Source organism: Nerophis ophidion, linkage group LG13, assembly GCF_033978795.1.
Source record: "Nerophis ophidion isolate RoL-2023_Sa linkage group LG13, RoL_Noph_v1.0, whole genome shotgun sequence".
In the NCBI taxonomy this organism is placed as follows: Eukaryota; Metazoa; Chordata; class Actinopteri; order Syngnathiformes; family Syngnathidae; genus Nerophis; species Nerophis ophidion.
Window position 1 is genome coordinate 45,418,451 of NC_084623.1, and position 25,426 is coordinate 45,443,876.

Consider the following 25,426-nt stretch of genomic DNA (forward strand, 5'->3'; position numbering starts at 1 on the left):
TTCAGAATTCTAACATTAGCATGCTAGAATTTGTATTATATATTTGGGTATTTCACTAATGCTTACTGTAAACATGCAGTCGTCAGCATGTTAACATAGTTCTGTTAGCATCCTAGCTTTATTAGCTCATTTTGATAACATTTTGTGCTACTAGACCAGGGTTCAGCAACCTTTTGAAACCAAGAGCTACTTTTTGGGTACTGATTAATGCAAAGGGCTACCAGTTTGATACACACTTAAATAAATTGCCAGAAATAGCCAATTTGCTCAATTTACCTTTAACTCAATGTTATTATTAATAATTAATGATATTTATCTTTGTGGAAACACTGATCATCTTAATGATTTGTCACAATAAATATATATTTTTTTAACAATTTGGACCAAGCTATATTTCTCACAAAGACAAATCATTATTTCTTCTAGATTTTCCAGAACAATTTTTTTTTAAAGAAATAAAAAAGACTTTGAAATAAGATTTAAATTTGATTCTACAGATTTTTTAGATTTCCCAGATTTTTTTTTTTTAATTTTAATCATAAGTTTGAAGAAATATTTCACAAATATTCTTCGTCGAAAAAACAGACGTTAAAATGAATAATTAAATTAAAATAAATGTATTATTCTTTACAATACAAATAAAGTACTTGAACATTGATTTATATTGTCAGGAAAGAAGAGGAAGGAATTTAAAAGGTAAAAAGGTATATGAGTTTAAAAATCCTAAAATCATTTTTAAGCTTGTATTTTTTCTCTAAAATTGTCTTTCTGAAAGTTATAAGAAGCAAAGTAAAAAAAAAAAAGAATTTATTTAAATAAGTGAAGACCAAGGCTTTAAAATATTTTCTTGGATTTTCAAATTCTATTTGAGTTTTGTCTCTCTTAGAATTAAAAATGTCAAGCAAAGCGAGACCAGCTTGCTAGTAAATAAATAAAATTAAAAAATATGGAGGCAGCTCACTGGTAAGTGCTGCTATTTGAGCTATTTTTAGAACAGGCCAGCGGGCGACTCATCTGGTCCTTACAGGCTACCTGGTGCCCCGTGTGCACCGCGTTGGTGACCCCTGTTGTAGATTCTATTTGACTAGCTTTGGCTCTTCTACATTCACATTAAGTTTTTACAAAACATTGCATTTTCACATTTTTTTGGGGGAAAAACATTATATTTTGTCATGGTTTTTAAGGTGAAAACTACTAAACTGCCCACATTCTTTGATTTGTTAGTCTTTGGCACTCAGTGAAAAAATTTGGGCATTTAGCACTTTGTAAGAGGTTGCTGAGGGTAAAAACATTGTCACAAAAAGTCGCTCTGGTCAATATATTCTGGTATTATTCATCATGCAGAACCAAGCCTGATGAGTTATTGGAAGAGATCATGGAATCGGAGCCTCTGATCACAAAGTCCCGAGGCGACCAAGTCAAAAAGCTCATTGTTCGACTTCAACAGAAGCAGAGGCAAGAGGACGACCACAGGTTCTGTTTTTCCAAGGTTAGAGAGATCTGTCTTTTCAAACATCTGTATGTTCAAATACACAAAACAATGGCTTTTCTAAAAAAACACTGAAGGTTTTAAAAATGGACCATACTGGAAAAGTTCTATACTTTTTGTCACTCATTTCATTTGATAAACACTAACGGGTGAAAAGTTTTAGAACACCTCGTGTACAGTACAGACCATTGATTGATTGATTGATTGAAACTTTTATTAATAAATTGCACAGTACAGTACATATTCCGTACAATTGACCACTAAATGGTAACACCCGAATAAGTTTTTCAACTTGTTTAAGTTGGGGTCCACGTTATTCAATTCATGGTAAACCAAAAGTTTGGACACACCTTCTCATTCAATGCGTTTTCTTTATTTTCATGACTATTTACATTGTAGATCAGGGGTGTTAGACATGCGGCCCGCGGGCCAATTGCCGCCCGCGAGACGTTATTTTGCGGCCCCCACCTTAATATGAAAGTTTAATGTTAGTGCAGCGTGCGAGTTTTGTATAAATGGTGCTTGACAGCGTTGTGTGCGGGGCTGTAGGAATCTACCAATCACGATGTGTTATGTGGCCCTCGAGGGCCGAATATTGACGTCACTTGCGTGATGCAAGCAGAGAACCCCCCACCCCCCACACACCCTCCCATTTGCTCCAGACAGAGACGATTTTTGGAAGATTATGTCATTTCACATAATTGGATTAAAAATTTTTTTTTGCAATACGGTAATTATAATCCGCAAATAATGTGTCGAGTGTCTGTGCTGTGTAGAGCGCGGCAGAGTAACCGTGTAATACTCTTCCATATCAGTAGGTGAAAGCAGGTAGCTAATTGCTTTGTGGTTTGTCGTGATCACAATATGCAGACAACAGCGGGAGGCAGTGTGCAGGTAAAAAGGTATCTAATGCTTAAACCAAAAAGAAACAAAAGGCGAGTCCCGTTAAGAAAAAAAGCTTAGGGATGGCTATGCAAAACGAAACTAAAACTGAACTGGCTGCAAAGTAAACAAAAACAGAATGCTGGACGACAGCAAAGACTTACTGTGGAGCAGCAGACGGTGTCCACAATGTGGCGCAGTGGTAGAGTGGCCGTGCGCAACCCAAGGGTCCCTGGTTCAATCCCCACCTAGTACCAACCTTGTCACGTCCGTTGTGTCCTGAGCAAGACCTTTCACCCTTGCTCCTGATGGGCGCTGGTTAGCGCCTTGCATGGCAGCTCCCTCCATCAGTGTGTGAATGTGTGTGTGAATGGGTAAATGTGGAAGTAGTGTCAAAGCGCTTTGAGTACCTTGAAGGTAGAAATGCGCTATACAAGTACAACCCATTTATTATTTACATCCGTACATGACAATCAACAACAAAATAGGAGTGCAAGACAATAACTAAAACACTACACACAGGAAGAAAAAAAATCCAAATAAGTCACTTTGTGATGTGAAAGGTCGTGACCTACTTTGAGACGAGCTATAGTGATGCATGGTTGGTTATGGAACGACTTTTTACTGTCAATATTGGCTACTGAATTTAATTTTTTAATGTTTTCTGCTAGTGGTGTGCCTCAGGATTTTTTAAATGAAAAAAAAATGTGCCTTGGCTCAAAAAAGTTGAAAAACACTGAATGTACCTGTAGTTGTAATTTTTAAATTATATATGTTTGTCAAACATCTTTATTTAAATTGAAACTCAACACTTCAAATAAATGCAGATTTCCTTATTGATTATTTATTTCAAATCCTTTGTGGTTGTGTAACATTGTAAAGGCAACTGTCACTGTTATAGCAGCAAAAGATGTAAAAGTAATGGTTGAATTCATAATACCACTAAATGTTTGCACGTACATACTGCTGTAATTAGGTGTTCTAAAACTTTTGACCGGTAGTGTAGAAATATTTAAAGTTACTCATCTGATAGAGAAAACCATAAATTAGTGTCTCACAAAATTATACACAAACCACAATATTTACCATACGAAACAAATCTAATTAAAATGTGAACCCAAAACTTTTCAGAGAGTATGATCATAGTTTTGCAAGCAGAGGTTTACGCACAAAGGCTGTCTTTGACTAAAGCTTTTCATAATTGAATCTTATTTGTTAAATTTAAATCTATGGTGGTGTTTTTTTTAAAGCAGTTGTGATATGTATTACTGTACTTTGGTCACAAGGTGTCAGTAATGTCACCTGTATGTCAGAGTGGTGCATAAAGAGTATGGCCGACTAAAAAACAGATCCCATGACTGCTACCAAGGACGTGTGCCCAGATGAGGGCAATTGCTGTCATTGTGACGTTAGTTTTCTGAGGAAATAAACCAAGCATGAAAGTATAATTTTGCGGCCATTTTTGCTGCACTCTGCTGCTACATTCCTGCGGTGTTTCGTAACCAGCAGGCACTCTAACACGGCTCAGTAAATGTAAAAAAAAAAAAAAAAAATACACAGAAATACCAAAAAATAACTTATTCTCATTTTGCCAAAATGGTGACGGGTCAAATGCAGAGAATAATTTCGCCACACCTTGTGTGTGTGTGACAATCAGGGGTACTTTAACTTTAAATAACATGGAAGTTTTGTTTCTAATCTCCCTTTTCTGTTGTGTTTTTGACAGGAACTTAAAGCACACATTTTGCCTCTGACTAACGTTGCGTTTGACAAATCCGGGTCAAGGTGAACTACTTCATTTTCCCCCTCCATCTAAAGCTCCCGTGTGTGTTTACGCATGTTGTTATTCCCTCTGCAGGTTCATAACTGGGAGCTATGACAGAACATGTCGAATATGGGACACGACCTCCGGCACGGAGCAGCACACGTTGGAGGGTCACAGAAATGTGGTTTATGCAATAGCATTCAACAACCCCTTTGGGTAATGAGCTTTTATAGCAAAGTACTGCAGTATCCTAAACGATTGTTCTATAATCAGCTTTTCATATTTGATCTTCATGCGTTTTAGAGACAAGATTGCCACGGGCTCTTTCGATAAGACCTGTAAGCTGTGGTGTGCTGAGACGGGCAAATGTTTCCATACATTTCGAGGCCATGCGGCAGAAATAGTACGTATTACGTTGTTTTAAACACATGTTTATGTTATGAGATTCATATTCTCGCTCTCTCTCAACTGACCTCAACCTGGCCTGCTTTTAGTGAAGTTCAACCCAACAGATGTACATTTTTTAAATAGTCATCATTTTAAAGATGAATACTGCACACTGAATTTCAGAGCACATTATAGTATTTAGGAAGTGGGGAGAAACATTAAACTGGAAAGTTTAAAATGAAATAATAGGACCTATACATTTTTAAAAGATTTAAAAAAAAAGCCAGATATCGACTGTTAAAATGTTATTGTCAGTTATGTCTTCTGAGCAATCAGGTGAGAATCACTGACTTTTCATTTCTGAAAATTGTCCATGACACGTCTAAATGTCATTTTCAGACTTTAAGTGAAGAGAAAAACTTGTCAAGCGAAACCAAATTATGTTCAAGATATACAAATGTACTTTCTTCTGTTGCTTCTTTTTTTCTTGGTTGGGGAGGGCCCGCACTTGAACGAGCTGCTCATATTAGTCTTCAAAAAGACCAGAAAAAGTCTCTGGAGATGCAACGATCCTCATTTTTAATAGGGGTGCACAAAAAAATTGATTTGTATTCAAATCGCGATTCTTATCCATCTTGACTCTAAATCAATTCATAATTCCTATTTGTGGAAGTCGCTTCCTTCCGGGTTCTTTGGGCCACCAGTCACCGACATCACCACTCCTTTTCATAATGTTTATTTTATAATAAACGCCAGATCGTGCAAAGTCTTCATGGGCTTTCCAGCAATTGTCTTTCCTCGGTCGAGCACATGAATGGTTTCCCAAAGAGTGGTTTGTCTTGCTCTCGGTCCCCTCGTGCTTCGCCAAACTGCCATCAACAACTCCTCCTCTCCTTCCCGACTGCTGCCTTTAAAGGCCTACTGAAACCCACTACTAACGACCACGCAGTCTGATAGTTTATATATCAATGATGAAATCTTAAAATTGCAACACATGCCAATACGGCCTTTTTAGTTTACTAAATGGCAATTTTAAATTTCCCGCGAAGTATCCTGTTGAAAACGTCGCGGAATGATGACGCATATGATGACGCGTGTGTGTGACGTCACCAGTTGTAGCGGACATGTTCTTCCAGCACCGATCACGGCTAAAAGTAGTCTGCTTTAATCGCATATTTACAGAAATTTACGGACATCGGTGTTGCTGAATCTTTTGCAATTTGTCCAAATTATAATGGAGACTACAAAGAAGAAGGATGTTGGTGGAAAGCGGTGTATTGCAGTCAGCTGTAGAAAAACAAACACAGCCGGTGTTTCTTTGTTTACATTCCCTAAAGATGACGGTGAAGCTTTAATATAGAACAGAGCTGTCAAACGAACATGGTTCTCTACCACATGTCAACCGGCAGGTTTCGGTGAGAAAATTGTGGTAATAAATCGGCTCTTACCGTAGATATGAGCAGAGCTCGTGTCGTTCCTCCTGCAGCTGTCAAAGAGGCAGCTGCGACTCTCTTGGCTCCTCCGTGGCTTCCCTCAGAGACACTGGCGGTCACCACACCCCTCCGACTTTCAGGTATGACTATATAATCTCACTAAAACACTAGTAACACAATAAGCAGATAAGGGATTTTCCAGAATTATCCTAGTAAATGTGTCTAATAACATCTGAATCGCTCCCACTGCCCTTGTCTATTTTTTTTCCCTTCTAGTCCTTTACTCTCACTATCCTCATCCACAAATATTTCATCCTCACTCAAATTAATGGGGAAATTGACGCTTTCTCGGTCCGAATCGCTCTAGCTGCTGGTGGCCATGATTGTAAACAATGTGCGGATGTGAGAAGCTCTACAACCAGTGACGTCACGCGCTCACCGTCTGCTACTTCCGGTACAGGCAAGGCTTTTTTATTAGTGACCAAAAGTTGCAAACTTTATCGTCGATGTTCTCTACTAAATCCTTTCAGCAAAAATATGGCAATATCGCAAACTGATCAAGTATGACGCATAGAATAGACCTGCTATCCCCGTTTGAATAACAACATCTAATTTCAGTAGGCCTGAAACAGAGCGACAGGTGATTAGACAAACACTCTCAGCTGTGTCATCTACGCACCTGTCGCTAATCTCGAAGCCGGTTCTGCCACACTTCGTTGCAGGCCCGCAGGCCACGCCCACCACACTATTCTTATAACTTTAAAATGTATTTTTTATATGAATACGTTTTTAAAAATACCCATGCAAGCAGAAGCTGTTTTTCTAGCCTGTACGTTGTTTTGATAAAAGTTTCATTATAATTATTGTTAAACATACATGGCCAATAAATCTGATTCTGATTATACCAAATAATACATTGGAAGAATTGGTTTGAATCCAACAAGTATTGGACCGAATAGTTAGGTGCCCAAAGATTTACACCCTTAATTTTTTTACTTCTAATACTTAAATGTGGATATTGCAGATACCAACACTATTCCGATACCAGAACTATGCTTCCGTTAATATTATTATAGTATCATTACCCCGCCAGGGAGATGTGTATTCGTGGGTGTTTGTCTGTTAGTAAAATCTAGCTAAAATATTTTTTATTTAAGTTTTAGGAAATGTTAGAAATTAGATAGGCCATCCATCGTCTTCCGCTTACCCGAGGTCGTGGTCGCGGGGGCAGCAGCCTAAGCAGGGAAGCCCAGACTTCTCTCCCTCCAGCCACTTCTTCCTGCTCTTCCCGGGGGATCCAGAGGCGTTCCCAAGCCAGCCGGGAGACATAGTCTTCCCAACGTGTCCTGGGTCTTCCCCGTGGCCTCCTACCGGTCTGACGTGCCCTAAACACTTCCCTAGGGAGGCGTTCGCGTGGCATCCTGACCAGATGCCCGAACCACCTCATCTGGCTGAGTGTCTGAATTAGGGATCTGCGTTTAAGAAGTTTTTTACCATTGGGAGATGAGTGCTTTTATAGTTATTGTTTTTTAATATCGCTGCCGTGATTAGTTGTCACAAAAAAAAACATGACAGCATTTTCTTAGTCAATGCATTAAAGGCCTAATGAAATGAGATTTTCTTATTCAAACGGGGATAGCAGGTCCATTCTTTGTGTCATACTTGATCATTTCGCGATATTGCCATATTTTTGCAGAAAAAAATTTAGTAGAGAACATCTACGATAAAGTTCGCAACTTTTGGTCGCTAATAAAAAAGCCTTGCCTGTACCGGAAGTAGCAGACGATGACGTCACTGGTGTGAGGGCTCCTCACATCCTCACATTGTTTACAATGTGAGCCTCCAGCAGCAAGAGCTATTCGGACCGAGAAAGCGACAATTTTCCCATTAATTTGAGCGAGGATGAAAGATTTGTGGATGAGGAAATTTAGAGTGAAGGCCTAGAAAAATAAAAGGTTTAAAAAAGAAAAAAAAAAGGCGAGGGCAAGTGAGAGCGATTCAGATGTTTTTAGACACACACATTTACTAGGATAATTGTGGGAAATCCCTTATCTGCCTATTGTGTTGCTAGTGTTTTAGTGAGTTAGAGTACCCTAAAGTCGGAGGGGTGTGGCCACGGGTGTTTTGACGCCAGAGTCTCTGATAGAAGTCACGGCAGCTGCAGGAGGACGCTGGCTCCACTGATCTCCGGTAAGAGGCGACTTATTTCCACAATTTTCTCACCGAAAACTGCCGGTTGACATGCAGTCGTGATCCATGTTCGCTTGACCGCTCTGTTCCATAGTAAAGCTTCATCTCCGGGAATTTCAAACAAACGTGTGTTTGTGTGGCTAAAGGCTAAAAGCTTCCCACCTCCATCTTTCTACTTTGACTTCTCCATTATTAATTGAACAAATTGCAAAAGATTCAGCAACACAGATGTCCAAAATACTGAGTAATTGCGCGATGAAAAGAGACGACTTTTAGCCGTATGTGGTGCTGAGCAAATATGTCTCCTCCAACCAATAACGTCACAAACACGCGTCATCATTCCGCAACGTTTTCAACAGGAAACTCCGCGAGAAACTTAAAATTGTAATTTAGTAAACTAAAAAGGCCGTATTGGCATGTGTTGCAATGTTAATATTTCATCATTGATATATAAACTATCAGACTGTGTGGTCGGTAGTAGTGGGTTTCAGTAGGCCTTTAATTGTTGACAGCCTATTTTTTTTTTGCAGGAGCCGAGGTAGTGCATCCAACTAACGTGTTCATACACACTGCGGATCTGCGCCTTTAAATTAACCATCTATAAATATTAAATGAGCTAATATGGTAAAATGTTTCCATACAGTGAGTATTTTATGAAAACATGGTTAGTTTAAGTGCTGCTCCCTAGTGCTTGCAAGCAAGCTGCAAACTGTGGAGAGGTATTCCGGAATGGAGGGTCGCCTTATTACTCAGTGCATTGAGACACGCCTCCCTTCTGACTTAATCACTTAATGGAATAATTTATGTAAACATTGGAGCTAATATATGTTGCATAGTATCGAAAATCTCTGCAGGTCGGATCAACCATTTGTGATCCGGAAATTGAGATGAACTAATCACTAATGGGGCGGTATAGCTCGTTTGGTAGAGGGTTCCAGGTTCGATCCCCGCTTCCGCCATCCTAGTCACTGCTGTTGTGTCCTTGGGCAAGAAACTTTACCCAACTGCTCCCAGTGCCACCCACACTGGTTTAAAAGTAACTTAGATGTTGGCTTTCACTTAGTAAAAGCGCTTTGAATCACTAGAGAAAAGCGCTATATAAATATAATGCACTTCACGAATTGTGATTAGTAGGTATCCGAACACAATACAAATACTGGATCTCATCGGCCCTATTTGTCACCTCTTTTTTGAAAAAAAAAACAACAAAAAAACAGCTTAGAGAAGTCTGAATACTGGCTAAATATAACAATAAGTTGGCAACACTGATCCCTCCTGATACGTCTGCCTATTCTCTGGCAGACCAGGTGCATATGAGTCCTGTTAAAGAAGCAGAGTTACTGTATTATGCAATTTAAATACAGTATAATGTATTTATGAGCAAGGGCAAACAGGTAGCACAAAATTTTGGTGGCCAAAATGTGTGGCATACGGCCACAATTAGATAAATATATGGAAGAAACTGCACATGCACAGTTCAGGGCAAACTATTATACAGGTGAGCTGGAAAGAATGCAAACAAATATTGTGTTTTTTGGTAATATTTGTTTGGCTATTTACAAAAAGCAAATTTCAGACTTTTTTTTAAATACAGGCATAGTTAATGAAAGGTTTAGCTGATCCTTTTAGAATGGTGACAATTATTGTTTTTTCTCAAAATTGTGAGATATAAATGGGTTTGAAAATGCAGCAAATAATTGTAATTGTCAATACATTTTAGTATTATTACTTCTAATACAACATCAAACTGTGTAGTGTTGGCACTTTTTCTTGGCATTCCCAGTCAGAATACTAAATACTTCCAATTTGGGCCACAGCAGGCATAATTATGTACTTGACTTTGAATCTCATGTTTGTGAATAAGAGTTGTATTTGCTGTAGGTGTGCCTGGCCTTCAACCTTCAAAGTACACTGGTGGCCACGGGCAGCATGGATGCCACCGCCAAGCTGTGGGAAGTGGAGACAGGGCGGGAGGTGGCCACTCTCACTGTGAGTCATATTTGCTTTGCACATCATATCACACATTGCACCTTGCTCTCCTTCATTTTCATGAACAAAAAGCCTAAAGTGCCTTGCTACAGTAACCCTGTAAGTGTCATTATTGCTAAACGTAGCCATAAATTGTGTTTTTATATGCTAGGAAACGAGAGATGCACTCGTTATTCTCTGTGCTTGTTTGTATTCAGGGTCACACTGCAGAGGTCCTCTCCTTGTGCTTTAACTCGATCGGCAATCAGCTGGTGACCGGCTCCTTTGACCACACTGTTATTATTTGGGATGTTGCTTCAGGGAGGTCGGACATTCCCGTTTCTGCACTTGCATGCTCCGTCATGTGCAGGAGCGTACCACTGACTGTTTCCCTGTTGTACTCTCAGACCCGTCCACACATTGATTGGCCACCAGGCGGAGATCAGCAACGTTCAATTTAACTGGGATTGCTCACTCATAGTCACTGGTTCCATGGATAAGACGGGCAAGGTGAGCAATTTGTGATATCACGATTCGCGGTTTACTGGTTAGCATGTTGTCTGCACTGTTGGGAGATTTTATTCATGTACAAACCCCAGTTCCATACGAGTTGGGAAATTGTGTTAGATGTAAATATAAACAGAGTACAATGATGTGCAAATCTTTTTCAAACTATATTCAATTGAATGCACTACAAAGACAAGATATTTGATGTTCAAACTCATAAATTTTATTTTATTTTTGCGACAAACATTATTTAGTGACAGTGGTTTTCTGAAGTGTTCCTGAGCCCATGTGGTGATATCCTTTAAAGATTGATGTCGGTTTTTGATACAGTGCTGTCTGAGGGATCGGAGGTCACGGTCATTCAATGTTGGTTTCCGGCCATGCCGCTTATGTGGAGTGATTTCTCCAGATTCTCCGGGTTTAAAGATGGTAAAAAATGCTTGGAAGATGCATTGAGGCATTCAAACCCCTCTAAAACAACTTCAAAACTCTCCGTTATTGTTTTGTATACACACTGCAAGTATATATGTATATAATGTAGTAACAGACAGGATCATAAAAATATGTAATACGTACAATATTTACCGTATTTTGGTCATTTTATTCATTGCCGGAACTAATTATTTGGCGCATTTATTTCCGTTTCCATAGCAACGCACATCCGACTTCTAGTGTGTCCCTACTTTCGGATACAAAACGCCCGTGTGCTTTCTAATCATGGCAGAACAAAGACGCCAATTTTTGGACAAATGAGGATTCACAACTTTATATTTTTGAATCTAAATATACAGAGAATAAACTGCTGCTTAAAGAAGCGAGCACGAAGAAGAAGGTGAAACGTTGGAGCAGATGGAAGCCGAGAGAGTGAGGTGAAATTGAATCGAAGCTGCAAAATATGGAACTTGAAGCCGAGCTATTTTGCCAAAAAATGGATTGCTTACCCAAAATCAACAGGAAATGTCCCTGTCCACACTGTCAATGCGGGAAATAGACTCCAGTTCTGTAGATGACATCACATCAAGATGGGGGACATATCGAGTGTGGCAATGGAAAGGGGGTGTTCCAAATAAAATTAGTTATCTACCCGTTACTCATAAACTAATTGGTGTTATGAGAAATAACTGCCAGATTCATTTTTAGGAGCAAAAAATACATTAAGAAAACTTGTTAGTGACATTTCAGTCATGTGGTCGCTATGGGTCCGTTTAAAGCAGCACAAGGAATTTTTTTAACCCTCATAAAATATTTTCCTAACTTTTGGAATGATCCATGGACTTACAACTAGTAGAAGGACACCTCTGTCATGGCCTGAGGGGGTCTGTATCGCCTTTGCTGGGACTTAGCGATACTCAGGAGGGTGGCAGCAACAAAACTACAAATGTCGGCAAAAAAGAAGAACTTTTACACGCAATTACTGCTATCATGGCAGAAGTTTCAAAACAACTAAAAAAAACGAAAAGTTTTGCCTTTGTAAACAATCGAAGAAAAAAAGTCTTACTCGGATAAAAGGACAGTCAGGATCAACATTGCCCCGGCTTTCACTTGCCGGCGTAGCTCAAAGATGAGGAATTATAGAGTGATGCTGGCTTGGCTGTGTTCCTGCTGGTCTAGTAAGTGACTTTCAATGCTCAAATCAAAATGATATTGCTAATGTTAACTGTCGGAAATTTGTGTGGTAGCAATAAATAGCCACCAGCGTGCTGGTTTTACTACTATTCCCTTAAAAAAAAAAATCGCCGGTCTTTCTTAGCTTTGGACCTGCATCCGCCCTGATTCATTCTTAGTAGTTGCGTCATGTTTGTAGCGCAATCCAAAATAATTTCTTGATAAATGTCTATTAAACAGCAGCATAGCCATTAAAGACGTAATAGTTGTGACAATATTACAGCGGACATTATGTCCCTATGATGCTATATGCGCTAGTCCTCATGGGAAATGTGGTCCTCTTCCAGCAAAACTACCGCTGTAGTCCACTGGTTCCGCTAAAATCCACCAAAACTGAAAGTTAAGTGGGGCTTTAAGTGAGTCCGGGGTGTATTCTAACTATCGCTGGGATAGGCTTCAGCTCACGTGTCCATAAAGAAGATAAACAATGTAAAAAAGGTAAGAACTGAGTCATGATGTAAAGACGTATATCCCTTATTACCCTTTTTTTTAATTCATGGGAATAGATTCTGATACTCGTTCACTCAACTTGCAGCTTGGCAACCGCTGTGATGTATGATTCATTCATCATCTGGCTCACCATCACGCTCCTCATTTTTTGTCTTGATGAGCTCCAACACATGAAAGCTGGAAGTTAAATCCTAATTCTTTAATTATGTCAAGATGAGTCATGCTTACAACTAAGATGTGAGCTCTTTCCTGTCTTCAGGGGATGGCTAACTAATTGAAGGCACTTAAGACAACCATTTTTTTTAACTGTGTGTTTTGATTGTTAGTTTTTGTCCTGCACTTTTTTCAGGTGTGGGAGGCAGCCGGTGGCAGTTGTGTGGCTACGCTTGTTGGACACACGGAGGAGGTGCTGGATGTGTGTTTTGATTTACGAGGTCAACTGATTGCCACAGCTTCTTCTGATGGTAAGACAGTTTGTTTTGTTGTCGAAGAGTGGGGAGATGACATCATTGTTCAATTTGAATAATTGGCCATGACACATTTTCTTAAAAACAAAAGAAAACAGACTGTTGTTTTGCTTCTTTTCATTGTTTTAATGTCACAAAGATGGCACTACCTGTGAGGGATTTTTAGATTTGAAGAGCGATACGTGCTTTCATGTAGGAGTCACCAAAAATGTTAACCAGGTTTGTCGCTCGTCGTTTGCAAAAAAAGGTATCTAGAACAGGTGTCGGCAACCCAAAATGTTAAAAGAGCCATATTGGACCAATAATACAAAAAGAAATCTGTCTGGAGCCGCAAAAAATTAAAAGCCATGTTACTGTGATGCTTAGCTGGCATCGTGGTGAAGTTGCGTTCTCTCAATGATGCAATGCGGAAAGGACACAGCGTAAAGGTAAGAAAAGATTTATTTGTGACCACATAAACAGACTAGGAACAAAAATACTTGCACATAGGCACTATAAACAAAACCAACTGAACTAGCATGGGAGCTAGAAAGAACATAAAGCGCTAGCATGTGAACTAGGTACAAACGAACTAAATAGCATGGAAGCTAATCGAGATCAAAAAGATATTTACCACAATGCGGAATAGCGACGTCACCTGTTGCATCAAAAGAAAATTACACTACAAGGATGAAGGAACAAAAAGCGCAGGCTTAAGTCGGGACAGAAAATTAGGAGGCATGTGAGCGACGACAAACAAGAAACAGGTGACACTAAATGCGTAACTAGGCAACCGAAACAAAACTGGAAGTGCCACCAGGAACTAAGTACGTCAAATGCAAAACAGGTTGATAACAAAGCAGAACACAACCAGAACATGCCATGATCCAAGTAGTGGATCATGACAATTACATTCGGATAGAGTGTCATGTGATATAAATTGAATTAAGAGGACTTAAAGGAAACTAAATTACCTCAAATATAGCTACAAATGAGGCATAATGATGCAATATGTACATGTAGCTAGCCTAAATAGTATTTTAGCATCGATTAGCTTGCAGTCATGCAGGGACCAAATATGTCTGATTAGCACTCCACAAAAGTCAATAAAATCAACAAAACTCACCTTTGTGCATTCACGCACAACGTTAAAAGTTTGGTGGACAAAATGAGACGGAAAAAGAAGTTGCATAAAACACGTCCTAGAAAGTCGGAGAAAGTTGTACATGTAAACAAACTATGGTGAGTTCAAGTACCGCCAAAATTAGGAGGACAAAACGGCACTCGAATCAGTGAAGCATGTTTAATAGAAACAGTGTGCTTTATAACAATTAAGGAGGTTTGTGACATGTTTGTCCTGCAGAAACCATATTAAAACAAAAACGTATTTTTTTCCCCCCCCTCATTTATTTCCATTTTTCATACATTTTCGAAAAAGCTCCAGAGAGCCACTAGGGCGGCGATAAAGAGCCGCAGGTTGCCGACCCCTGATCTAGAGGGATCCGAATACTAGCTATAGCGAAAAACTTGTTAAGTTGGCAACACTGATCCATCCTGCTGCATCTTCTTATTCTCTGGCAGACCGTGTGTGTTATATTGTATTTATGAGCATGTTGCGGCAAGTTTATTTGTTGAGGGACATTACGAATGAATGTATGGACATGAATGCTTATTAGTACAGCTGCATAAATTGATCTATTTCCAGATAGCAGGCTCAGAGCTACAACTAAATTGCTCTGTGTTTAGTCCACTTGAGCAAAAAATGCCATACCTCCAGTAAAAGATCCCCTCCCAGGTGATGTGCTCAGCCATACATTTTAGAATGTCTGATACCATGTGCAACACATGTAGGGCTTTCTTCTACTACCTGCTGCCAACTGTCTACCATGAATTGATTAACGTGGACCCCGACTTAAACAAGTTAAAGTTATTCGGGTGTTACCATTTACTGGTCAATTGTACGGAATATGTACTGCACTGTGCAATCTACTAATAAAAGTCTCAATCAATCAATCAATAACTTGGGCTGCATCGAGTAATTTATTTAAAGGCCTACTGAAACCCACTACTACCGACCACGCAGTCTGATAGTTTATATATCAATGATGAAATCTTAACTTGCAACACATGCCAATACGGCCTTTTTAGTTTACTAAATTGCAATTTTAAATTTAGCGCGAAGTGTCGTGTTGAAAACGTCGGTATGATGACGCGTGCGCGTGACGTCTTGGATTGTAGCGGACATTTTTTTCCAGCCCGATCCAAGCTATAAGTAGTCTGCTTTAATCTCATACAGTATTCTGGACATCTGTGTTGCTGAATCTTTTGCAATTTGTTCAATTAATAATGGAGACGTCAAAGAAGAAAGATGTAGGTGGGAAGCGGTGTATTGCGGCCGCTTTTAGCAACACAAACACACGGTGTTTCCTTATTTAAAATTCCCAAAGGTGAAGCTTTACTATGGAAAAGAGCGGTCAAGCGAACATGGTTCCTGACCACATGTCAACCGGCAGGTTTCGGTGAGAAAATTGTGGTAATAGGTCGGCATGAGCGGAGCTTGCAACTTCCTGCAGCTGCGGACTCTCTTACCTCCTCCCACCGGAGACACTGGCGGTCACCACACCCGTGGCCACACCCCTCCGACTTCCAGGTACCATATAATCTCACTAAAACACTAGTAACACAACAAGCAGATACAGTAAGGGAGTTTCCAGAATTATCCTAGTAAATGTGTCTAATAACATCTGAATCTCAGCTCCACTTTTTTTTTCTAGTCCTTCACTCTCACTATCCTCATCCACGAATCTTTCATCCTCGCTCAAATTAATGGGGAAATCGTCGCTTTCTCGGTCCGAATCGCTCTCGCTGCTGGTGGCTATGATTATAAACGATGTGAGGAGCTCTACGTCTGACGTCAAGCGCACATCGTCTGCTACTTCCGGTACAGGCAAGGCTTTTTTATTAGCGACCAAAAGTTGTGAACTTTATCGTCAATGTTCTCTACTAAATCCTTTCAGCAAAACTACGGCAATATCGCAAAATGATCAAGTATGACACATAGAGTGGACCTGCTATCCCCGTTTAAATAAGAAAATCTCATTTCAGTAGGCCTTTAAATTATTATGAAACAGCTTTGATTTATATTCTGTAGCTTTGACAAATCGAAAGAGTGTGATTAATGAAACATTCTAAAAATCGGGCCACACAGCACGCGGAAATAATTTCTACACAGCCACAGCCACAGCCACAGCAATGGAGCACACATGAGAGCGTTGGTGTGTGGGTGCAGAGATCTGTTTAGCGAACAGCAGAGTTTTCATTTTCTTTTAATTTCTTCTTTTATGAAACACATTTATGGTTATGACAAGCAGAGAAGTTAACTATTTTTCCTAAAATACACATTACGGCTATAAAGTGTGTTTTACTCGATTACTTTATTGATCACACAAACTAATCAATTACTCGATTATTAAAATAATTGATAGTTGCAGCCCAATCGCCAACACTCTTCCTCGATTTTCCCTTTCAAGCTGGCTCCAAGCTAGTTAGTATGTAAACATTATTTCCTCCTACAGTCCATCCTCTCAATCACAGCTCAGAGCCCCACTTCTGCATTAGCACCATTCTGCTCATTCAAATACAGTCTCTTTATTTTATGACCTTTTTGTTTCATTTCTATTCTTGATTAACTGTGTTTTTTTGTTTTTGTTTGTTTTGCTAGGCACCGCCAGATTGTTTAGTGCATCAACATATCAGTGTCTAACAACCCTTGAAGGCCATGGGGGAGAAATCTCCAAGGTAAGAGCTTTTCATAATGCAACTGCTTCCACTGAAGGGCGCTATTTGAAAACTAATTGAAAGTTTGATGTGGTGGACAAGCAGCATGAGGTAGGTCTATGCTACCTGTATATTTATAATAAATATTGACTTTGTTCACATTTTCATACGTTCCTGGGGATGGAGGTGGGCTGATATCAACATGAATAATGCACACCAAACCGTACACAAGGCCTCATAAGATATAAAATATCGCACTCCACTTTTATCATTGATTCTTACCAGCATCATGGCTGGCAAGATTTTTAGTTGGACAGGTTTCTAAAAGTTATTTTTTTTAAACTTTGCTGATTCTAAAGAATGAAGACAGGAGTTGTGATTCCGGTCAGTTGAGTTGTCTGAATAGGAAGTTGTATTTTATGAATTTAACTTAAAGGCCTACTGAAAGCCACTACTACCGACCACGCAGTCTGATAGTTTATATATCAAAGATGAAATATTAACATTGCAACACATGCCAATACGGCCTTTTTAGTTTACTTAATTGCAATTTTAAATTTCCCGCAACGTATCCTGTTAAAAACATCGCGGAATGATGAAGGCTTATGTTGACGCATGCTTGTGACGTTATTGGTTGGAGCAGACATTTCACCCCAGCACCACTCACGGTTAAAAGTCGTCTCTTTTCATCGCATAATTACATAGCATTTTGGACATCTGTGTTGCTGAATCTTTTGCAATTTGTTCAATTAATAATGGAGACGTCAAATAAGAATGCTGTTGGTGGCAAGCGGTGGATTGCAGCTGCCTTTAGCACCGAAACACAGCCGGTGTTTCTTTGTTGTGAAGATTTAACACAGAGCGGTCAAGCGAAAATGTTTCTCCACGTCAACCAGCAGGTTTTTGGATGGGAAAATTGTGATATTAAGTCTGCTCTTACCGGATACTTCAGTGGAATATGCGACCTCCTGCTGCAGTTTAACAAGGCAGCTGTGATCTTGGCTCCTCGGCTTCTCTCAGACACTGGCGTTCACCGCAGCCATCCGACTTTCAGGTATGACTTTATAATCTCACTAAAACACTATTAACACAATAAGCAGATAAGGGATTTTCCAGAATTATCCTAGTGAATGTGTCTAATTACATCTGGAACGCTCCCACTGGAGCCGTCGGCTTTTATTTTTTTATCATTTGTTTGTGCTTCACTCTAACATTCCTCATCCACAAATCTTTCATCCTCGCTCAAATTAATGGGGAAATTGTCGCTTTCTCGGTCCGAATAGCTCTTGCTGCTGGAGGCTCACATTATAAACAATGTGAGGATGTGAGGAGCCCTACAACCAGTGATGTCACGCGCACTTCGTCTTCTACTTCCGGTAAAGGCAAGGCTTTTTTTATTAGCGACCAAAAGTTGCGAACTTTATCGTCGATGTTCTCTACTAAATCCTTTCAGCAAAAATATGGCAATATCGCAAAATGATCAAGTATGACACATAGAATGGACCTGCTATCCCCGTTTAAATAAGAAAATATAATTTCAGTAGCCTTTTAATAGTACTTACTTCTGCAGGGAGGACTTCTAGTAATTGTTAATCACACGTCAAAATGTTCCTGACCAGAGTGACCTCTGACCTTTCTTATTACACAACCAAATTAATTTTATAATGTGGTCTCGTACACCCCACATTTGGTTTGATTTAGTTTTAGCGTTTAGAGCAAGGGTCTCCAAACTACGGATCCGCCCCACCAGTGTCCAAAATCTATCCCAGTCCCAAGTTAGAGAAGAAAAAAGGTGTTATTATCCATCCATCCATTTTCTACCGCTTATTCCCTTTTGTGGTCGCGGGGGGCGCTGGCGCCTATCTCAGCTACAATCAGGCGTAAGGCGGGGTAGACCCTGGACAAGTCGCCACCTCATGGCAGGGCCGGTGTTATTATTATTTTTATTATTTTTTGTAATAATTTTTTAAAATACGTCCTTTCTAATCCATTTTCTACCGCTTGTTACTCTCGGGTTCTCCTAGCCGCTCAGGCAAATCATTATGTAAGGGACGGCGTGGCGCAGTGGAAGAGTGGCCGTGCGCAACCCGAGGGTCACTGGTTCAAATCCCACCTAGAACCAACCTCGTCACGTCCGTTGTGTCCTGAGCAAGACACTTCACCCTTGCTCCTGATGGGTTCTGGTTGGCGCCTTGCATGGCAGCTCCCCCATCAGTGTGTGAATGTGTGTGTGAATGGGTAAATGTGGAACTAGTGTCAAAGCGCTTTGAGTACCTTGAAGGTAGAAAAGCGCTATACAAGTACAACCCATTTACCATTTATTTAATGATAAACGATATTCATTAATTAATTTATCATTACAGAATGATTTGCCTGAGCGGCAATAATACGGTTAGTATTATTTACCCATCCATCCAACCATTTTCTACCGCTTGTCCCTTTTTGGGGTTGCAGGGGGTCGCTGGAGCCTATCTCAGTTTACGCTATTAAATCAAAATGATCGAGAAACTGCCATTGATACCTGTTCTGATAAACCCACGAACCGACCGGTGCCAGCTTCCTACCCTAAATGCTAACATGAAAACAGGAGACATTAACGTCTTTCCACATTTAGAAACGACATACCGCCATCCTAACTTAAACAAACACATTGCTGTCAGAGCAACTAAGATATTCAATTGTGCACAGTAAATATTTCACATTTCTTCAGAGGAAAAGAAAGGGTGGTGTTATTATGGTGTGTTCTAGGACCGCTGAACATAGTAGGACGCAACAATGCCTGCCAGAAATAAATAGATTTTATTTGTTACATACTTTTCATTTAAATAAATGTTAAAGTGCTACAGCACAAACCGGTATTTAAATGAACAACATTTTCGCCATTAAAACAGATAAAATGTTTAAATAAGTCAGTAAAGCATAGAATGCACAAAACATGCAAAATACTGGGGTGTGTATTTATTTTAGGTCAAAATATTTCAGTGTGTATATAAGTACTTTTTGAGTACATTCAGCAATACCACAAAAATTACTGATAGTTTTGGTTATGATGACTATAATATGAAATGTTCAAATAGTTACATCCATAGTTACCACCCACCTCTGGTAAAGTGAATCGGCTTATTTTTGGTTTTAGTGAGTACAACTGCAAAATTAGCCACCACGGGGCCAAAGAAAGTTGAGTGCCAGCACTTTGATAAAGACGGTCATTTACATGTATTTTGCATTATTTTCTGTGTGAAATTATTCTTTATAAAATTTGTCTTGTGATACATATTTGGAACAGATTAATTAGTTTTGCCTTTTTTTTCTTATATGAAAATTCTATTTGGTTTTCGTTCGTCTTCATTGAGCCTTTAGTAATGGATTACTAACAAAAAAAAAGCGAGGTACCACTGTGTTTTTCAATATAGTGTGTTTGTGTGTGTTTGTGTGTGTTCGACTCTTCCTGTGTTGACAGAAACACATCAGTCAATAATAGAATGTGAGGATCAATCCAAGGGATTTCGCATCTTATCTCTTTTTAACAGAACACCTTTCCTATCTTCCTTCATGCTGGTTAACTATGACCTTTTTCCTTTTTTCTACAACATGACCTATTCTACTTCTTTAGCGTCTACACAGTCTGTGGCCTGTTTGGTGTTCAAGCAATTCTGAAAGAAGAGGATAACAATCTTTCGCTCCAAGCCACATTCCCAATTCCTGTCTGGGATTGTTCTTCAGCGCTTTGTTTACATGGTGAACAGAAATCTATTTTACTTTCTTGGCTATTCACTATTTAAAGGCCTACTGAAACCCACTACTGCCGACCACGCAGTCTGATAGTTTATATATCAATGATGAAATATTAACATTGCAACACATGCCAATACGGCATCGGTGTCAAACTCTGGCCCTTCATTTGGCCCTTGAGGCAACAATAAATTAAAATTAGAGCTGGCCCGCCGGTATTATACAGTGGCGGTGCCGATGTATCACCGCATTCAACGCTAATTCTCATACTTGCCAACCCTCCCGATCTTTCCAGGAGAATCACGAATTTCAGTGCCCCCCCCCGAAAATCTCCCGGGGCAACCATTCTCCCGAATTTCCACCCGGACAATAATATTGGGGGCGTGCCTTAAAGGTACTACTTTTAGCATCCTCTACAACCTGTCGTCACGTCCACTTTTCCTCCATACAAACAGCGTTCCGGCCCAGTCACGTAATATATGCGGCTTCTACACACACACAAGTGAATGCAAGGCATACTTGGTCAACAGCCAGACAAGTCACACTGAGGGTGGCCGTATAAACACTGTTACACCACACTGTGAACCCACACCAAACAAAAATGACAAACACATTTCAGGAGAACATCCGCACCGTAACACAACATAAACACAACAGAACAAATACCCAGAACCCTTTGCAGCACTAACTCTTTTGGGACGCTACAATATACAACCCCGCTACCAAGAAAACTCGATTTTATTTCTATAAAGTTATATAAGCCTTGCTTGTTAAATATTTAATGCAAAACTCTGTATTTGAGTTTGACACCCCTGCAATACGGCCTTTTTTAGTTTACTAAATTACAATTTTAAATTTCCCGGAGAGTTTCCGTCTATCTGTGTTGGCACTGCGATGAGGTGGCGACTTGTCCAGGGTGTACCCCGCCTTCCGCCCGATTGTAGCTGAGATAGGCGCCAGCGCCCCCCGCGACCCCAAAAGGGAATAAGTGGTAGAAAATGGATGGATGGAAGTTTCCTGTTGAAAACGTTGCGGAATGATGACGCGTGTTTGTGACGTTATTTGTTGGAAGGGACATATTAGCACAGCAAAACACACAGCTAAAAGTCGTCTCTTTTCATCGCATAATTACACAGTATTCTGGACATCTGTGTTGCTGAATCTTTTGCAATTTGGTCAATTAATAATGGAGAAGTCAATGTAGAAAGGTGGAGTTGGGAAGCTTTTAGCCTTTAGCCACACAAACACACGGTGTTCCCTTGTTTAAAATTCCCGGAGGTGAAGCTTTACTATGGATCAGAGCGGTCAAGCGAACATGGATCCCGACTACATGTCGACCGGCAGTTTTCGGTGAGAAAATTGTGGAAATAAGTCGCCTCTTACCAGAGATATCAGCCGAGCTTCTGTAAAGCTGCAGCTGCCGTGACTTCACCTCAGAGACTGGCGTCAACACACCCATTGACACACCCTTCCGACTAACCGGTACTATTAAACTCACTTAAACACTGGCAACACAATAAAAAGATAAGGGATTTCCCAGAATTATCCTAGTAAATGTGTCTAAAAACATCTGAATCGCTCCCAATGCAATGCCTTTTTTTTTTCTTGTCTGTCACTCTAAATTTCCTCATCCACAAATCTTTCATCCTCGCTCAAATTAATGTGGAAATTGTCGCTTTCTCGGTCCGAATAGCTCTTGCTGCTGGAGGCTCACATTATAAACAATGTGAGGATGTGAGTAGCCCTACAACCAGTGATGTCACACGCACATCGTTTTCTACTTCCGGTAAAGGCAAGGCTTTTTTATCAGCACCAAAAGTTGTGAACTTTATCGTCGATGTTCTCTACTAAATCCTTTCAGCAAAAATGTGGCAATATCGCAAAATGATCAAGTATGACACATAGAATGGACCTGCTATCCCCGTTTAAATAAGACAATCTCATTTCAGTAGGCCTTTAAATTGCACTATTTCATCTTCCTTCTCTTTCCCGCTGTGAGGGAAAAAATTCATTCGAGGAAGGATAAGCTCAGCTCTAACACGATTGTCCTCTACTGGGATTTTCATAATTCTGTGCTGGAAGAAGCCGTGCTCGTACTTTTATTATCCTTCTAAAGGACCCATAAGCGTCCACATGACCGACATTTCACTAACACGTTCTCTTTATGTATGTTTTGCTTCTGAAAACAAATCTGGCAGTCAAATCGCAGTATCAATTATTTTGAGTAATGGGGAGAAATATAATTATATTTGGAACACCCCCTTTCCATCGCCAAACTCGATATGTCGCCCCCACTTGGTGTGAAGGTGTGATGTCATATACAGAATTGGAGCCCATTTCCCCACATCTGCAGTCCTTTCCAAGGTTTCTCCTTGTCCCATTGGATTGAGTTTTTTCTTGCCCTGATGTGGGATCAGCGCTGAGGTTGTGGTTTGTGCAGCCCTTTGAGGCATTGAGGGCTATATAGATACAATTTTTGATAGAAAATTGATCGAATTAGATTGGATTAATTTGGTTAAATGTTTCTCACAGGCTTTTGGTGGGAGGGCCTGTTGTTTTTTGTAGCGTCCCAAACGATGTGTGCATATTTGTGGAGGGACGTGCATCAGTCCATCTTGCAACCTTTTGCAGTACATTTAGTGTTCTGTGCATGCAAATGTGTTTGTTTTAATTCAGGCACAATATTATTTTGTTGAAAGATACGATCCAAAACAATTCAGTGGGTTGAAATTAGGGGTGTAACGGTACGTGTATTTGTATTGTACCGTTTCGGTACGGGGCCTTCGGTTCGGTTCAAAGCTGTACCGAATGAGTTTCCGCACAAAAATATTAGGTAGCGCACCGCAGGTTGTGTAAACAATGCAGAGCGAGGCACAACACACGGCAGGCTAGCAGCGACCGGGCTAGGACAACATGCAAAAGCCAGAGCTAGAAGACCCTCCTGCCTCGTTAACATCTCCCGTTTGGGAACACATTGGCTGCGCGGTGCGGTACAACAATGGAGGACGGAGGTTTGCCGACATTGTTGAGCAGCAGTAGGGTACGCTTTTGCCAACACGTCAAACATGGTAACCCCTTTGAAGCGTCACCACCGCATTCAAGCAGCCTCTCCTCGGCGAGTCAGGCAGGACTGAAGCAATAACAAATGTTTTTATAGCAGCAGATTTAAGACCATCCACCCATCCATTTTCTACCGCTTGTCCCGTTCGGGGTCTGCAGGGGGTTGCTGTATTGCATTAAAAAAATAGATTTTGACCCACTTCTATGGTGGAAGAACAATGAGCCCATATATCCTCCTACTGCCAAGTTAGCCAAGCTAAGAGCAACAACTTGATCCAGTTTAATGTTGATGAACGTGGACCCCGACTTAAACAAGTTGAAAAACTTATTTGGGTGTTTGCGTTTAGTGGTCAATTGTACGGAATATGTATTATACTGTGCAATCTACTAATAAAAGTCTCAATCAATCAATAAAAAAAACACTTATATGTAGAAAGGTTTTGTTAAGAAACCATTCTGAGCCTTATCTTATTTAGTTTTCATTTTATATATGTTGACCACATTAAACCTGGCAATGGACCCTGTGTGTATATGTATGTTATGCCATTGTTTACAAATTTGGTAAATAAATAACCCAAAAATGTATATTTTGTTGTTTTCTTACTGTACTGAAAATGAACCGAACCGTGACCTCTAAACCGAGGTACGTACCGAACCGAAATTTTTGTGTACCGTTACACCCCTAGTTGAAATCCATTCAGTAACTTTTCAGCAAAAAACTATGAAATAAATAGTGGGTACAGGACACTGCAGCGGAAGTTTCCTATATTCCTGTTAGTTCTTGTAAGGGAATTGGGGAATAAATGAATGAAATGAACTCCAACGTCCTTCCGCTGTCCTCCTTAGATCTGCTTCAGTCCTCAAGGCAGCAGAGTTCTGACCGCCAGCTCGGACAAGACGGCCCGCTTGTGGGACGTCCAATCGGGCGTCTGCCTCCAAGTCCTGCAGGGACACACCGACGAGATCTTCTCCTGCGTCTTCAACTACGAAGGCGACGCCATCATCACAGGTACGCCACGGCGCCCACGTCTGAGAACTAACGGCCGCCTCGAGCTGTGAGGGAAAGCTCGACGCGGTCTGTTCGTTTTCCCCAGCTGTGCTGCCACCTGCTCCTGTTTGTCTTCCTCTGCAGGCAGCAAGGACAACACTTGCAGGATCTGGTACTGACCCGTCCCCGGAGGCCGGTACCACGCATCGCTTGACATGGGGTTGGTGGTACTGTACATCACTCTACCTACATTTACTTCCATCTAAAGGGGCCCTAATGGAACATTTGATTCTTAATATTACTGTAATATTCTGCTTTGAACTACATCGTGCTCATCTATACTCCTCCTTTAGTTCTTTTACATTTATGTAGCTCTGTCACACAAAGAAAAAAAAGCACTCATTTTATCAGTCATTTGTCTGTTTCTTTAGTGCGATGGATTATTGAGAACTTGAATGAGTTCAGTATTGTCATCAAATTTGCATGATTGGCCATGACGCATTAGCAAAAAGCATCTAAAAGCAAAAAAAATGTGTTAAAAAAAAACTTCAAACAAACTGTAATGGTCTGTCACAATGTCAACAAACGCCATTGGTGGATCCACACCTAACATCCACACTGCAAAAAGTGACTGTTCAAAAACAAGAAAAAAAAATACAATAATAAGGGTTATTTTATTTGAACTAA

At 40.2% G+C, this 25,426-nt stretch overlaps 1 protein-coding gene across 6 annotated transcripts in view; it reads left to right on the forward strand.

Annotated features, from left to right (window-relative positions):
• Nucleotides 1-25,426, forward strand: part of daw1 (dynein assembly factor with WDR repeat domains 1) — a 41,866-nt gene that overhangs the window by 15,925 nt on the left and 515 nt on the right. For all 6 annotated transcript variants that reach the window (XM_061919040.1, XM_061919042.1, XM_061919041.1 and 3 more), the window contains 11 exons: nucleotides 1,345-1,489; nucleotides 4,098-4,156; nucleotides 4,230-4,352; nucleotides 4,440-4,539; nucleotides 10,028-10,135; nucleotides 10,333-10,439; nucleotides 10,522-10,624; nucleotides 13,086-13,200; nucleotides 16,904-16,980; nucleotides 24,598-24,760; nucleotides 24,884-25,426. The exon at nucleotides 24,884-25,426 is cut by the window's right edge. In XM_061919040.1, the coding sequence (XP_061775024.1) occupies nucleotides 1,376-1,489; nucleotides 4,098-4,156; nucleotides 4,230-4,352; nucleotides 4,440-4,539; nucleotides 10,028-10,135; nucleotides 10,333-10,439; nucleotides 10,522-10,624; nucleotides 13,086-13,200; nucleotides 16,904-16,980; nucleotides 24,598-24,760; nucleotides 24,884-24,918 (1,104 nt within the window). In that variant the 5' untranslated portion in view covers nucleotides 1,345-1,375 and the 3' untranslated portion in view covers nucleotides 24,919-25,426. The remainder of the gene's footprint in view (nucleotides 1-1,344; nucleotides 1,490-4,097; nucleotides 4,157-4,229; nucleotides 4,353-4,439; nucleotides 4,540-10,027; nucleotides 10,136-10,332; nucleotides 10,440-10,521; nucleotides 10,625-13,085; nucleotides 13,201-16,903; nucleotides 16,981-24,597; nucleotides 24,761-24,883) is intronic.